Consider the following 17,147-nt stretch of genomic DNA (forward strand, 5'->3'; position numbering starts at 1 on the left):
TGGAGCAAAGCTAGCCTGGGACAAGCACGCCTGCTAGAGGCATTTCACCAGGTTATCACAAAATGACTAATTAGTTTACCTGTTGCTACAAGACGCTGGTGAGGGCTAGTTTGTCCTTCCTTTCTCTTTATATGAAGGCCGCCCCAGATAGGAGGACTATACAGCCTTTCCTTTTTAACTGCAGTGTTGGGACAAATGAGGGCAAGCTTTAACACCAGGAAATAAAGGAATCGAATAATGTGGATCTCAGGATCCACATGGGAACAGATTGGCACCAATGTGGATCTCGGACTTCATATGGCCAGCCTGTGACATCATTTGTCTATGTCATAGACAAATGATGTACCCAGGACTCCCACATTTGGAGTCGTACATCATAGAAAGATGTCATAGACTCTATGACATCTTTCTATGACGTACGACCCCAAATGTGGGTAAAGTTTCAGCCTGATCAGAACCTGTTTGACCTTTATGATTATAAAATTAAAGTTAAAACATATGTTGGGGGGTTGGGGGTCTGTAGCCTACTGGCAGCGTGCATACAAAGTTTGTCTCTGATCAGTATTGCTGTGTGTGTGTGTGTATGTGTGAGTGTGTGTGAGAGTGTGGGTGTGAGTGAGAGTGTGAACTCATCCACCCCACACGCAATATCCAGAAATGGGCCAGTGATTCCCTGGTGTCCCTCCCAGTTGTCCTAATGGCCTGGTTTGACTGGGCCCGTTCCACGGGCCAGTGACACAGCATTCACACGAGACTTGATAAACCATTCTATGTTGTTCATGTCACTGCTCTAATATCATTATGACCACCCGGCACTCCCATCTCCACCCAGTCAAATTAGGCTCCAGGGTTTTCCCCCAATCTGACTTATGGTGACACTGTGACGCCTTGTCAGTTACAACTTCAAGAAATTCCATTATCAGTCAATCAATCCACAATTGTTCAGTCTCATCTTATTTCAGTAGTATCAGTCACACAGTCCTGGGGAGAACCCTGGGCTTAAAATGAGGAGAGTGGAAACATTGTCGAGCGAAACACAAAACATCCACAGATCGGTAACACATGCCCCGACTAGCTTCACCTGTTAGTCTCTGTGTGTTCACGTGGCACTAGTCATTACTTCTGGGATGTTTTTTTGGCACTTTACCACTGCATGGTACCAGCTCCACTCGACTTATTCTCACTTTTGGTACCACATACTTTGTTTTCCACTGCAGCTATAGTAACCCTTCAATATAGCTGGTCATCATAGCGATGTGCCACCCCGTCCTCTGTGTAGCAGAGACGTGTTAAAAGAGCAATACTGTCTGAAAACAAACTATTTCACCTCTAGTAGTTGCTCAAGGAACATGTGTAGTAAGGAACCCTGAATATTAATTAATTTCACATTTACAATGGCTAGTTAACCCATTTAGACCTGGTACACCTATACATTGTTATACCTTTCAAGCCAGGAACACCTCTGTGTAATTGTTTCTATATACAGTATATAGCAATTCTAATTTGTTTTTTTTAAAAGAAAACTTAGGTCAGGATTTAGAAGATGTTTTTTTAGATCGGCCTCAGCTCTAAATGGAAATGTACACAGTAATCAGGAGCTTCCATGCAGTATAGGGGAGTCTGTCACGATACAGTGACACTAGTGACGATTCTCTCTGACCAATCAGTAGTCTGCAGTGTTTTCACGTCGCTGTTGGTATCACCTCAGCTCGCTTAGAACCTTGACTGAGGTGATACAAAAACTACTTTTGATACAAAAATAACTCTTTCCCAATGGAAACCCACAAAAAGGCGAGTCCATTGAGCCAGTACCATGCAGTTGAAAAAGCGCCATTAGTATGTTGCACACTTGGTGATATGCACTTGTTTTGCTGCTGCTGTTGCTGGTGGTGGTGTTTTTATCCTCCCCCTGGCTTTAATAATAAAGCCTCCCTCTCTCCCGTCGGCGCTCAGGTGCGATATCGCAGGGAACACGCCTCCGGCCGGCAGCTGCCCTTCTTCCCTCTCCTGGAGGACCTGATGAGGGACGTGTGTGATGGAGCCGCGCTGCTCACCGTGGTCCACTACTACTGTACTGATCTCATGAAGCTAGAAGGTACAGAGATGACCACTCATACCTGTACTGAGGCCTACCCCCAGTTTGATATGCATTAGGCTACGGACCCCCATTTGATACAAATCTTTATCTCTGGGACCCCAATCTACACTGTTCAAATCCTCTGTGTTAATTTAACTCTGAAAACGTCCAAATATAGGCTTTCTGAGTTACAGACCCGTAAGTGTCGATTTGGACCCCTAGTGGTCCCTGAACCACACTTTGAGTACGAGTGCCCTATAGAAAATCTTCCCAAATACTGCTACATCTAGGGCTGCAAGTAAATGTTATTTATGGTAATCATTCTATTATTATTTTAAAAAGATCTAATAATTATTCAGTCAATCTTTTTGATTTAATTGAGACCAGTGATAATATAATATTAAAGTCCAAAATTATGGTAGATTCTCCTCATAAGTCTGAACCCAAACAGACGCCTTGAAATTGCTGTCAAAAAACATCCCTTGCTTAAATGATGCGTCACTAAACTGCCCATTCAATTCTGCTTAAATTCAACACACTTTGTCTCGCTTTCGCGAGGGGGTGAGTTATCAGTGACCAGTTCAGTCACCAGTCACATTCAGAGATGATGTCCTCATCTGTTGAGATGCCTCATCCTTCAACAAGCCTCGTCCCTGTTGTGTTGAATTTGATACGTAACTGCGATGCTATTCTGGTCAGCTGCTAGCTACACAGCTCCTACAGTACGTCCAGATCTGTGACATTTGTAGCCATGAGGTCGTTGAATTCGACACCAACAACCAAGTATTAATCGGGCATAACTTTAAAAAAATATATTTTTGGGTCTTTTTCTCCCTTTATTGATAGGAACAGTAGACTGACAGGAAATGGGGATAGAGATTGGGGGGTGGGGGGGGGGGGTGACACGCAGCAAAGGTCGTCGGGATGGGGAGTTGAACCCGTGTCACGCAGTCCGGCTGGATTACCAGCCTGTGCCCAGACGCAGACGGTTACACCAATTTCATAAAAGCAAATATTAAAGCCTCAATAGTTGAATTCTGCAATTGGTTGGCTGTATGTAGAACAGCAAGAACATGTAGGTTTACAATCATAATAATAATAATAATCATAAAAGAAAATCACAATTTTACCTATATTCATACAGTACATTGCAGATTAGGATTTGGCCTAACACAATTTTGCAGTCAGAGATTATTATTATTATTTTTTTGCTTTAATCCCTTTGCCTGTCTGGTCAGATATTTGCCTGAAGGAGGTGCCCTCCATTGCGGACAGCCTGTACAACATCCAGCTGCTCAAGGAGTTTGCCAGCGAGTATCTGAATAAGAGCTTCTACCTGCGGACAGAAGACTTGCTCTACTCGCCCCTGGTGCTCAAGGTATGCTCCCTTCTTTTACATGCTTTCTACAGCTACACCGTCAATTTAACTCTGAGGGTGCTCAAATGGAACCATGGAACCGGATCCATTTGGTTCCATTTGGGGGGGGGGATATTGCGCTTATGAGCTTCAAGGCAGTATTACTTGTCATTTGTCAACCAGTAGGTGTCGTACCCAACACCACGGTCTAAATCTATATTTTGGTTAAAATGTTTTATTCATTCAAATAAGTTCTGGGTTGCAGCTTGAACACTGAGGATGTTACGGTGTATTATGACAGACACCTTAAACACTTACACACTGTTGCCTGTGCTCTCTCTTTCCACAGCACAATGTGATGGTGTTCATCGCTGAGCTCTTCTGGTGGTTTGAGATCGTCAAGCCAGATTTTGTTCAGCCCAGGGACCCCCAGGAGTTCAAAGATGGTAGGCGAGAGAGCTTTGCTCTTCACGTCAGCACTGACAGAGAAAAATATCATATCTCATATCTCTGAAGGATATATTTTAGAACATACATGAGATGCTTACCTTTCAATTAAGCAAAAGTAAAAAAGGACAAAACAAGGAATTGTAAGGTTTTCACATGAGCTATGTACCGTAGCTACTTCTTATTGTTGTTGATCTGTCTTTGGAGCCAGACAAAGAAAGTTGGTTTAAATGTTGCATAAATTGATGCATGAAGTCGTATCTTTATTTGTTAAAAGGGGGAAATGGGTCTTTGATCCTCTATTGCTGCTTTTTATGAAACACCGCTCGGTGCTATTCAAACTTAAGTCAGTCCCTTTGGCCCTCTTGACCGACACTGCTCCCATCCTCCCAGCTCGAGCTATGGCACAGTGCAAGAGTGCCCGTCCATTAGTGCCCATCTCCAATGCCACCAAGCGCAGTTTCCTGGCCAGCCCCGGCGGGACCGAGGCGCAGGGTAGCCCAGAAGTCTGCAACAGGTATTTCCTGCACCCTGAAGAGTCTGCTGACGCTCTGTAAGTCTCATTCTGCTTCTCATTCAATCGCACCATGCTCCCCGTTCTCTGTTTTACCTGTTTGCCACCCCCCCCCCCCCCCCCCCTGCACAGGTTGTGAGGAATGGATCTTTTACTGTTGTCTGCTTTGCCTTGAGTAGGGCTGGGTGATATGACTTGTAATCAATATCAAGATTATTTCAAACTTTTGCCTCCATTATGATTGATGAACGCTTCAAAAAAATATACATAATAGTGAAAATAGCAGATCTACAAGCTCACAGTGTTGAGAGCTTGTAGATCCGCTATTTTTTTACACCACCATTGTACAACAAAGTCTAACACAGGCTTAAGTTGTTAATCAGACTAATCAATTTAGTTGATATAAGAAAATCTATTAGAATTATTTCGTGTTGAGCTAGATTAAGTCGCTTATTGGTTCTAAATGACTATGGTTAATTACCCAGCCCTAGCCTGGAGGTTTATGCAGGTTTTTCTTCATCTTGTCATCGCTCCCATTTATCTTCTTCACTTAATGTACGGCTTGAGTTAAACTTGATTGCTATTGTGTGCCGACAATGGCAGATCTACAAGCAACCAATAAAGTATAAATGGCTGCCGTTTTTTTCCCTGTATTTTAAGGTAGGGGAAGTGATATTTTTAAGTGTTAAATTGCTTTATATTCTGATAGTATTCATTGGTATGGAGTCCCTCCAGCTCTTGTTTGAACAGAAAATGCTTTTTCAGGTCTAGATACCAATATTATCCAATCAGGAGAGAGAACTCACACAGGATATACAGATTAAACAAGTGACATTGGAAGTCATGACACAAAGAAATGAGCAGACAAAATTGGAACTGGAACACTATAAAATTGAAGCTGATAAATGGGTACATTCACCTGATTGGCTGAAGATTGGCCACCCACTTGAAAATGTATTTTCTGTTTATTAAAGATCTGGAGAGATGCGGAGACCCCTGCTACTGAACAAGCACTCTATAACAATTCTATCACAATATAGTGCTTTAACCTTTTAACTTTTTTTTTTGGTTTTAACCAAAAAATATCACTTACCCTACCTTTTTAATTCACCCGAAAAAATATGTATTTTGTAACTGTTTGTGTCCGAGTACATCCACACAATGTGAATATTCAGTGGCGATAAAGCGAAAAAAATAGAATTAGGTAAATTTCTGACTGCTAATAAAGGCATCAACTGTTTTCATGTGAAATACTTGTCAGTGATTTTCGTTTTGTTTACTCATCACGCTCCCAGTGTGTAAAGACCTTTACGCTGTCACTGTGTTAATTTCACTGTATTTTGCCTCTTTGCATAGTGTGTGTGATGTTGAAAGAATCTATTGATCTGTTGTTCTGGCAGGTTGTCTGTATGAAACAGTAAGATGAGATTAAAATACACCTATATTGATCCCTGTGGGGGAATCCTTAACAGCAACAACAGTACGAGTGAAACACAGGATAGGTACAGGTCAGAGTAGAGAGACGAGAATAAGATCAAATGAATAGCCTTAACCACTTGAATCCTAGCTTCCTTAACGCTGCAGTCTGTGTGACCTTCCTGTTCTACCCCTTATTTGAACCTGGGTCTCCTGCTCAAGTGCTGACATTTTTACCACTGAGCTAATAGAGCCTGCCTGCTTGCTCTGGAGAGAAATAGAATTTTGACCTTCTGGTCAAACTTTTTGACAAAGGAATTTAGGAGGAATGTATTGGAATAACAACTAAATTAGGGAGAAAAGGGGGTACAAAATGATTAGAAAAAAACAACAACAAAACAAATCACAGATGCAAATAAATATAAAGTTACATGAAATTGGTGCAGTTACTATGTAATGTGTCCTCAAGAAGCACCCTAAATGTCTCTATGGAGACCAATCGAACTAGTTTCAGAGAGTCCTGAAGTTTGTTCCATTGTGTGGATAAATGAAACAGTCTTTCCTTGTTCACTGTTCATTATGTGGACTGATATACCCCTAATCACCCCAAAAAAGAGGCAAACAGTCTACAAAAATAGCCAATCTACAAGCTCACAATGCTGTATATTGTCACAACAGCTTGTATATTGTCTATTTTCAGCAAAGATATTTGGTGTAAAGGGAAATAATTAACTACAAGAGGTTCTAAGTCATACGTTTTTGTTAAATAAATGTTTTTTTGTTAAAAAGGTCAAAGGTCTATTGTTTTTAGTAACAGGAATCTCCCCATCTTCTAGCTCTTGGTACTTTGACCTCAAACTGTATTTTCTGTTTACTAATGAGCTGGAGAAGCCAGGAAGACCCCTGTTATTGAGCAAACACTCTATAGCAATGATTACTATCAGAATATAGAGCTATTTAAACCTTTATTTTAACAAGATATTGAAACAACTATTTGACCAAGCTCCTTCATTTTAATCTGTTAGGCCAGGTCCGGTCTAGATTATTGACTGTTGACTGTGCTCTTTGTGGTGCCAATTCTTTCTGTGTACCCGCCGCTCATTAACTTCTTATCCAGTTGAAAGTACATAAAGTGTGAGATATTAAATGTGGCTTCTGATCTTTTCTGGTTTTCAGTAAAGGGGGTCCGACCTTCAGCCCATCCCATCCTCTCCTACCTTTGAGACAGAGGCAACAGAAGCAGCAAGGGGAAGAAGGGGCTGGTAAGGACTCTTATCAACGTTAATATTCAATGGTTTTCTGTATGTGAGCCGTCTGCTTAGTAGGCAATTTGTGTTTGTGTGCTAGGTTTGAGAAACCGCTCCAATTCGTTGACTCAGATGGAGGCACAAACCAGAGGCTCTGTCGTTGCCTGGCCAGAGAAAAGGCAGAGGTAACCTTGATCAAGTACATTCTATTTAAGATGGGGCTTGTGTGCCTTTTTTTTTGCCTTTTTTTGTGTTGTGGGCTTTAGGCTTTGTGATATTTAAGTACTTTCAACCTGACGTCCCTATTTGGGCATGTCATTATAGGTATAAAAAACAAAAATGAGCAAGCTCCCTTTACTATTTGTCGTACAACAAAGTATATAGGGCTGACGTGGTTAACACCCCCTAGTTGTCATAATGAGTTTAAGTCCAACACTCATAATTATGTTAATGCATGCTTCCTCCCTACAGGCCTATGTCTACACTGAACCCCTACATGTTCCACTCGGCCACAGACAGCGACGCTGACAGCATAAGCTTGGCCCGCTCCATTAGCAAGGACAGCCTGGCGTCAAACGTCGTCAACGTCACCCCCAAGCACCAGGCCCCCAGCCACCAGCCTCCGCAGGCACGGAGAATCAACGGCCATGGCCTACTTGTCGGCGTCAACGCGGAGGCCGAGGACGAGTCCCTGGCGGCTGTTACGAGAACTGACGCTCCAGCCGGCCCCGAACGGGGAGACGGCGTACAGGCAGCCGCCCCGGCCACGCCCAAGTCCTCCACCGAGGCTGAACCCGCGACGGATAGCTTTTACCTAGAACCACTGATGCCTGCCGTGCTAAAGCCGGCCAAAGAAAAGTCTGTATGTCTGAACAAGGAGGAGGAGAGCGGCGAGGTTCCCCGGTCTTTGGGGAGAGGCTCCCTACGCCGAGGAGACAGTCCCGCTGCAGCTGTCCGGAGGAAAGCCCTGCCCGGCCTCAACAGGACCTTCAGTCCCCCCTCCGGCGAGGAGCTTGACCCGCCGACCGATCCTCCCCAGGACCAGGCGGCCTTCACCCCCCTTGCCGCTAGCAGCGTGGACCCCTCCTCCAGAGAGCCACCCGGGGGCTTCTACCTGCACTCTGACTCTGAGGAGCAGAAGCCTGGTCAGGGCCCAGAGCCTGAGCTGGAGGAGGTAGACGAGGAGGATGAGGAGGAAGATCTGGACGAGGCGCTGACCACCAAGGACCCCAACTGGCTCAGGAAAACGTTTGACGCGGAAGAAGAGGAATCGGCCAAGCTCCAGGAGGACATGAACGTCAAGGAGCACGTGGACAAGGACAAAGACCTGAACGGAGGCAGCGGGCGCTCCAGCCCTTGCCTCAGCACTCACTCCCAGGCCAGCGGCAGCGTGCGCATGACCTCCTTCGCCGAGCGCAAAGCGCACCAGCAGCGCTTCGGCAGCAACCACGACCTGCGCTCCAGCGCCTCCAGCTCCCAGAGGACCACTCCGGACGGCTCTGAGTGCAGCGGGCCCCTGGCCTCCACCTGGAGGCTCAGGCGGGACCAGAGCCCGTCCTCGCCGCTCGCGGCAGGCGGGTCCAACGTGCTGGCCTCGGAGCTCGTCCAGCTCCACATGCAGTTGGAGGAGAAGCGGCGGGCCATCGAGCACCAGAAGAAGAAGATGGAGGTGCTGTCGGCCAGACAGAGGCAGAAGCTTGGGAAGGCCGCCTTCCTGCACATCGTCAAGAAGAAGAGCGACACGCTGCCCAACCCCCTCAAGTCAGACTTTTCCAAAGACGAGCTTAACGGTGAGAAAGGCACCGCTTCCAAGGACGATTTGTGTGTTGAAGCCGTGCGGGGGGGGCGAGAGGCCGAGGTGGCTGCCACGCTGCCAGGCAGCTTAGACGCGGACAAGAAGGGCAGCGGAGGAAGCTTCTACCTGGAAGAAGAGCTGGACCTAAACGAGTGCAACCGATCCATCGAGCTGCTGAACGACGCCATAGGCAGCATCCAGCAGCAAATGATGCAGCTGTCGTTTCAGCAGGAGATGCTGATGAAGCAGAATGTACAGTCGCCCCCTGGTGCTGCCGCCCCGCCGCCTCCCTCTGCCGCCGACAAGGCTGGCGGTGACACTAAAGTACGCGCGCCGGTTCAGTTCATGGAGTCCCTCTCCACCACTGGCACCGTTCCAACCAGGAAGCCCCCGAAGCTCTCCTCGACCCGAGGCTCCAGGTCCAAACCCTCCGAGCTGAAGATAGCCAAGGAGCAGAGTCGGCAGGGCTCCAAGGGCAGCACCCCCACGCAGAGCGGGGACACCCTGCCTCAGCCAAGGCAGTTCCATGGGGGCCGGTCCCCCAGAGCTGAGCAGCCCGACAGCCCCAGGACCCCCACCACCAGAGAGACAATCGACACACCAGGCTCAGGTCACCTTCGGAGCGCCACATTCCGGCTTCAAGACGAGGCCAACCTGCGCGTACCGACCAGAGTGGACCCGCCGGCCGTGACCCCTCAAGAAATGTCCTTTGACGAGTGCCTATCCAGTACCATGAGAGAGTCTGAGCTCAACTCCTCAGACGGCTCGGGGAAGGAGAACGTGCCCTCGGAGGAGCTGCAGCGCAGCAAAGCCCCCCTGATCGAGGTGGACATCTCCGACCTGAAGGCCACTGACGAAGAGGAGGGTGACGGCACTGAGGGAGGAGAGGGAGAGCAGAAGTCTGGCATGGGCTTTTTCTTCAAGGTAAAGTCTCTGGAACTGGTGGGACTGATGGAAAGTCCAGAGTGTTGAGAAAGCACCACTAAAGCAGTGGTGGTTGATTCTGAGAAACCAGTCGTCTCAATACTTTTTAAGCAATCTCCTCTAGCATAACATTCGCTTACGTCACAAGCATTCAAAAGTAATTGGTGTTTGAATGTTAATCACTGTGAATCCAAAAACCTAAACGTTGACATAATATCAAACGTGTTTCCAAACTACTTTAGGCAACATTGATTATGGTAGACCGGGCCATATTTTCCCTGTTCTGTTCAGTCATTCCTTTAACCCATTTTGGGCGGGAACCCCTATTTGTAACTATACCTTTCAGGACGGGAACCCCTTTTGGGGTTCTTGTATCTATGTACAGTATATAGCAACATACTGTACATTTGTTTTAATTTTTGAATAAATATTTGAAGTTTTTTTTTTTCCAGAAAACTTAGGTCAGGATTTAGAAAGCGTTTTCGGCCTCAGGTCTAAATGGCTTAATTGACTGCTAATGTCCAACCCTCTTCTCTTCTCGTGCTGTAGGATGAGCAGAAGGCAGAGGATGAGCTGGCTAAGAAGAGAGCGGCCTTCCTGCTGAAGCAGCAGAAGAAGGCTGAGGAGGCTCGGCTGCGCAAACAGCACCTTGAAGTCGAGTCGGAGCTCAAGCGAGATGAAGCCAGGTGACCGTTTACCTCATGACCTCACAAGCATTCCGATTAGAGGTTTCTGAGTCTGAGACAGTGGGCATCCCTTCAGTCAATGCTCAGATGCTGAATATAGGCAAACATTTATAGATGATGCCAAACATTGCAACCGTTGTCGGTTGAACCTGCTAGCTACAGTAAGCTTCCTGTTGGAACATCCCAACCGGCTGTCCCTCACTTCTCTCCACACCTTCTCTTGCAATTCTCTGAAAACCCCTGGATTAGAATGTCTCTGTGAGTCACCATAAATGAGGCCATTGTGTCTTTTTGTTTTGTTCTCCAGACGCAAGGCCGAGGAGGATCGCATGCGCAAGGAGGAGGAGAAGACGCGGCGGGAGCTCATCAAGCAGGAGTACCTGCGGAGGAAACAGCAGGAGATTTTGGAGGAGCAGGGCCTGGCCAAGCCCAAGATGCCTAAGGCTCCCATGCCCAAGACGCCCAAGCCCAAGCAAAAACACAGACCCAAGGCCGTCTTCAACAGAGAGGAGTCGTCGAGCGACAGTTTCTCCAAGTGCCCTTCTTCCACGCGTAAGATTTACACCTCAGTCACAGCAGCTTTTAGACCTAACAGACCAGTGTTTCCCCAAACACTGGGTCAGGACCCATGTTTGGGTCGCGGACCCATTTTTATGGGTTACGACGCAAGTAAATATCCCTTTTTTTTTCATTTACTACAAAAAAAAAATATTGTTTCAAAAGATTTTCAAAAAGTAAAAAAATACAAACACGCCATTACATTTTTAAACACAATTATTAGGCTCTACTTTTCACAAAGAGACGTAGGCATTCACGTTTTAATAAAACGGGCAATAACAATAAATCCTGCAGGCTAATCACCCAGTTCTGTGGATCTCTTTCTCTCGAAAGCAGTACTTGGCAAACTCTATTATTGACAGGAATAGGCGATTTTATGTGTGGGTGTGCTGCATACTCTGTGCGCTATCAAGAGAGAGAGAGACTCTGTGGTGTAGGCTAACTGAGGCTTTAAAGTGCTGCATTCCTCATTGCACATTGTGACCATATTAAAGCTGAAATTAAGATTTTTTTTGATGGGGGCACGGTAGCGCTGTCGCCTCACAGCAAGAAAGTCCTGGGTTCGATTCCCACCGGGGACGCTGTGGGCGCTGGGGGCGTGTCTTCTCCTCCGCGTCATCAGTGCCCATACCCTAGGTGGGGTTGGCGAAAGGGCCTACTCTGTGTGGAGTTTGCATGTTCTCCCCGTGTCTCCCTGGGTAGTTAATACCCTCACAAAAACATGTAGTAATCCTGGTCACTATACCGCCTCCCCCATGACAGCCGGGGTGCCTGATGGAGCGGAAGGGAACTGGTTGGAATAACGTGTTCCTTCCACGCACTACGTCCTACCAGGGAAACTCCCCCCTGTCAGGTGACAAGAAGGTCAGTTGGCTCTCATGCACTGAAGGAAGCATGAGCTCGGCCCTGGCCTCCCCAGGCTGTGGGGGACTGGTGTAGCGCTGGTGTAGGGCTGGTGTAGTGCCCAGGATCACTTAGGAAATTGGCACCGGGTGAAAAAAATGGTGAAATCAAAATTATAGAAGTAAAAAAAAAGAATATTTTTGATAACATTGAATCAAATTACTTTGAGCAACACGGTCTACTCTACAGTGATATCATGGGGCTTAGCCACTGAACACCCCATAGCGATTTGTGGTTAACGAACTGCACACCTAGTAATTTCCTATCAATAGCTAAACATTGGATGCCGCTATTAGACTGTCTTGCAATTTAATTATAATTTAATTTTCACATAATTTTTATTGAAGAAGTCAGTTTTACAGGAGGATAAACAATGACAGAACCCTTCTAATTTTCTGTGAAAAAAAACAAATGCACAAGACAAACTCAAACCCCCCCTCCCAACCCTCACAAGAAAGTAAATTACATGGTATTAAAAAGTACAGAAAAGAGGGCAAAAAGTGGAAAAGGAGAGAGAAAGAAAAAAAAAAAAAGACAAAAACAAAAGAAAAACCTGAGAAAAAGAAAATAAAATTCAGCCAAAAGAGTATCCGAGTAGATGACATGACAGCATGTATTATACTTGCAATTTAATTATAATATAGTCCCCACGCCTAATGATATTTTTTTATCACTGTGCATTTGCATTTGTTCTGTGCATTTACCCATCCTAATTTCCTACTTAACCTATACCAACTTAAAATAATAAACTTAGTAGTTGCTACCCTCTAGTGGTCAAAAACGGCATATTGCAGCTTACATTTTTGCCTGTGTAATAATGAATGTTTCCTGCTCCCATAGCTGACAACCTAAGCAACGCCCAGTCAGGCTCCAGTCTGTCCCTGGCCTCCGCTACCACCAATGAAGCTGACAGCGTCAACTCGGGAGGGGCCGGCTCCCAACGGTACGCTGTCTCCCTCTGCTAGAAACCTGCTTTAATCAGTTGTAATGTTATTATTATGTTTTTATTTTTATTGTAATGTTTATATTTATTTTGTATATTTAATCATGTGTTTTCCAGCTGCGACTCGGTAGAGTCCTTCCCAGGCAGCCGAAACACCAGTCGCAGCGCAGAGAGAGACTGGGACAACGGCTCCACTGCGTCTTCCATCACGTCCATGGCTGAATACACCGGTCAGTGCACAGAAAGCAGCACATTTTCGAAAATAGCTGCTCTACAAGCTCATAACGCGTCGCAGTGCGACACGTTGAGAGCTTGTAGATCGTCCATTTTCGCTGTTCATCAGACAAAGTATATAGGGCTTAAGTGTTTGACATACACTGAATGTTTTATGCTTTACTGTGTCTAAACTGATTTTCTTCAGGTCCCAAGCTGTTCAAGGAACCAAGCGCCAAGTCCAACAAGCCAATCATCCACAACGCCATCGCACACTGCTGCCTGGCGGGCAAGGTCAATGAGCCCCAGAAGAACCAGATCCTAGAGGTCAGAGCCCAGAGGATTTTCATTTCTCACTGACAGTCAATGTACTCAAAAACCCAGTGTAAATCAGTGGTTCTCAAACCTTTTAATATCGGGGACCCTCAAATTAATATGTATTTGGCCACTGAAAATGTTTACTGCCAGGGACCCCCAGAAGAGAAGATTTATGTAAAAAAAAAAAAATGCTTTCGATATTTTTTACAATATTTTCAAAAACAGCAGGTGTACAAGTTCACGGCACGAAGTGACACGCTGTGATCGTGTTCATCTGCTATTTTTTAATAGCCAACATATGAATGGATAAAGTGGTTAAAATAATTGTGATGCAACATTAACTACTTTTGCTGGGGTCCCCGGACCCCACGTTGAGAACCACTGGTTTAAGTAGCCTTGGGAACCAACGTTTCCCGAGCCACGTGGCCCATAGTTGTCCTGGGTAATATTATACTGTATCGATGCTGTCGGCTAGTTGCAGACAGTATGAAGGCCCAAAACTCAGAACGTCATTGAGACTCAAAGCATAAAATTGTCCGTAACTTGGTGATAAACTTCTCACTAGGGGTGCAACAATTAATCAAACTAATACATTTTTATAAATTATAAAACAATTGATTAATAATCAATCGCTATTTTAGGCATGACATTATAGGCGAAAAGTAAAAAAAAATGTATATACTATATATATACACAGTATATATAATTTATTTTACTCCTAAAATTGTATGACTGTCCAAAACTCAGAACATGGTGAGACACTTGTTTCTCAAAGCATAAATTGACTTAACAATTGCTCCGCCCACCCCAGGAGTTGGAGAAGTGCGAGTCCAACCACCTGATGATCCTGTTCCGTGACGGCGGCTGCCAGTTCCGCGCGCTCTACTCCTTCTTCCCCGACACCGAGGAGATCACCAAGCTGACGGGCACCGGCCCCAAGAGCATCAGCAGGAAGATGATCGACAAGCTCTACAAGTACAGCTCGGACCGCAAGCAGTTCACCGTCATCCCCGCCAAGACCGTGTCGGTCAGCGTGGACGCCCTGACCATCCACAACCACCTGTGGCAGGCCAAGAGAGGCACTGTGCCAAAGAGTCTGAAGAGTGTGAAATAGGCCGGAGATGAGAAGGATCTTTAAAAAAAACTAAACGAAACAATCGTCTCCACCGCTCCAAAATCATCAGACCCCGATCATCTTGCTCGTTTTCCCTGGATAGACCGCATTGACGCCCGCCTAGCCTAGCTAACCGTTTCTTGCTCTGGGAACCTTGCCGGAGGCCACGCTTACGGACACGTGGTCGCCTGTAGGCAGGGCCGAGGGTTACGGGGGCAAATGGAAAATACTACCGCGTCACTGGATGGTATGTGAGACTAGTCTAAGCAAAGGGAAAATGCCATCTGAGGTTAATACGGTATGATAACCCCTCCCTGTGACCTCAATGCCTTCTGTTCAGGTGCTGTCGATCCTGCTCCCATTTTTCTACGATGACCACGACTCAAGCATGTGGCATTTTCCTCTTCTTCTGTCTCTCATGTTCTTTTATTTACTTGAGTATTTATTGGTTTGGCACTGTCGTGGTCGAGAGCTCAGCTGCAGCACTACAATCCTTGCCCTCAACACGCCTCTCGCTCTTTTAGACAAACGAGGAAAACGGTGGCAGAACCCGGTCTCGCCTGTTCTGTCCCAATGCAGAAATCGGAAAGCAAGGGACACGGAATACATACATCCCCTTTTTTTTTGGCGGGGATTTGAGCCGCTCCATTGCACCGACACCTCTCCTAAGTGTGGACTAATGCTGGGGTTCTCAAAGTGGGAGTGCAGGGGTTCAAAATTGACCCTTAACAATTATGTATCTCTGAGATTGTACAAATCGAACCAAATGGCCCATTTGGCTCCATTTGTGTGGGGGTCCTTGAAATTAAAAAAAGTTTGAGAACCACTGGACTAATGTAACGGTTAAATCAGACTGGCATCGCCATTCTTGCCTCACCAGGGGTCTGCGAACCTGCTGCTCTGATCTGTCTTCTTCTGTCTCCCCCTGACGTCTGTTGGCCTTTCATGCATCATGGTACTATCGTCTATTTATTCAGCCGCTTTTTAAAAAAACTAGACGCTGGTCTGTGTAGCACTGGGTAATGGGTATAGCTAAAAAACACCTAAAAAAGGGTGATTCATTTTAAATATTTCTGCTTTTATTAGTTTGGAACCATCCTTTTAGTGAGGGTGACAAAAAGGGGCGAATGATAGGCTTTGGTACAACAATGTCTGTTGTTTATTTCTTCCGTTTTTTTTTACAAGCAATGTGGTTTCACGTTTAAGCCGATGTTATGTGCTTTCATCATAACGGGAATTCTCTGACGTTTAGAGCTTAGTCGTGTTTTTTGTTTCTCTCTCACGCTGGATCTCTCTCTATCTATCTATCTCTCTCTCTCTCTCTTTCTGTCTCTCTCTCTCTGTCTCTCCAATGGGCACACTCTTGAATTGTCCTGTATTAAAGGTGCACTCATGAACGTGTCGAAAGCTTCTACCACGCAATGTACTCCCATCCGCCCCTCCAACCGCTTCCTTTTACCCCGGGCGTCTTTGTCAGGATCCCCCCCCATCATAGAGCCGCACACTCTTTGTTGCAAAGAGTGCTGTGCATTTGTCCCCTTGTAACCCGCCGTTTGAATGACAGTATTTGATATATTCATAATGGGTTACTGTGTGTTGGGAGGGGGGGGGGGTGCGGGCTGTGGTTCAATTATTTACCGACATTAAAGAACATTCCTCCAATGTGTCAACAAACACTGCCACATTGTCTGTCTGTCTGTCTTCTCTGTATGTTCATTCACATCCAAGTGCTTTTTAGGAACCTTTGTTGGCCTCAAGAACAACCAGAAGTGTTGCACATGCACTTTAAGCCCGATTTTATACTTTGTTGTACTACGCTGTTGCACGCCGAAAATAGCAAAATAGCAAAAAATAGCAAAAAAATGTAAAATATTTACAAGCTTGTGAGCTTGTAAATCCGATATTTTCGGCACGCGACTCCGTCATACGACGGAGAATAATTAAGCATTACTTTATTTTCGGAAAAAGTGGATTTAATTATTTTTCTTTTTTTACGGGCATACAAAAACTATGTGTGAACTAATGACCATGGTATTGTCTTTAAAACTGCTGTTGTGCACTCGTAAAAAAAGCAACCTGTGTGGAACTAAACCAAACACTAAGATTGAATAATACTGACCAGTAAACCTGAAGGGCATCCATTGATACTACTGCTGTCTCCAAAAACTACGTAGAATACTTGATTATCATTTGTTGCTGCATTTGATTATTATTTTTTCATAGATCTTACTATTGTACGCAGGTGTGTTTATTTTTTGTTTACTAAAAGATTGTATTTGGCATTGGTCACCGTTTTTGTTACACTAGTGTACTCTTCATCATGTTGTTTTTATCTTTGATTCCCATACCACCTATTTATTTAAAAAAAAGGAAGCACTGAAACACAATACATTTTCCATTAAATAAAAGAAACAAAAACATTTTAATTTTCTATTCTTTTGTCATTGTTTAATTTGTCCATTTGTGTGACTCACCATTTTTTCTGTTATGGATTTGGGCACCACGCCTTTCTAATTTCTAAACAATTATAGCTCACCACCATCACATGAGAGACGCATGTTCACTTTTTACAAGAAGCTGCATCCATTCAACTTGATCTTTGCATATTTTTTATTTTATTTATTTCTTCAGTGCA

At 45.2% G+C, this 17,147-nt stretch overlaps 1 protein-coding gene across 2 annotated transcripts in view; it reads left to right on the forward strand.

The window, feature by feature from the left end:
- camsap1b (calmodulin regulated spectrin-associated protein 1b) overlaps window positions 1-16,937 on the forward strand; it is a 35,326-nt gene extending 18,389 nt beyond the window's left edge. The window contains exons 6-18 of one of the 2 annotated variants that reach the window (XM_084055967.1): window positions 1,954-2,095; window positions 3,316-3,455; window positions 3,784-3,880; window positions 4,275-4,434; window positions 6,988-7,073; window positions 7,159-7,243; window positions 7,530-9,777; window positions 10,327-10,463; window positions 10,771-11,015; window positions 12,765-12,867; window positions 12,985-13,097; window positions 13,289-13,407; window positions 14,210-16,937. In XM_084055967.1, the coding sequence (XP_083912093.1) occupies window positions 1,954-2,095; window positions 3,316-3,455; window positions 3,784-3,880; window positions 4,275-4,434; window positions 6,988-7,073; window positions 7,159-7,243; window positions 7,530-9,777; window positions 10,327-10,463; window positions 10,771-11,015; window positions 12,765-12,867; window positions 12,985-13,097; window positions 13,289-13,407; window positions 14,210-14,512 (3,978 nt within the window). In that variant the 3' untranslated portion in view covers window positions 14,513-16,937. The remainder of the gene's footprint in view (window positions 1-1,953; window positions 2,096-3,315; window positions 3,456-3,783; window positions 3,881-4,274; window positions 4,435-6,987; window positions 7,074-7,158; window positions 7,244-7,529; window positions 9,778-10,326; window positions 10,464-10,770; window positions 11,016-12,764; window positions 12,868-12,984; window positions 13,098-13,288; window positions 13,408-14,209) is intronic. The other variant, XM_084055968.1, reaches the window with a different exon arrangement.
- The last annotated feature ends 210 nt before the right edge of the window (window positions 16,938-17,147 follow it).

This window comes from Gymnoscopelus microlampas (assembly GCF_963454915.1).
Source record: "Gymnoscopelus microlampas genome assembly, chromosome: 4".
NCBI lineage: Eukaryota > Metazoa > Chordata > Actinopteri > Myctophiformes > Myctophidae > Gymnoscopelus > Gymnoscopelus microlampas.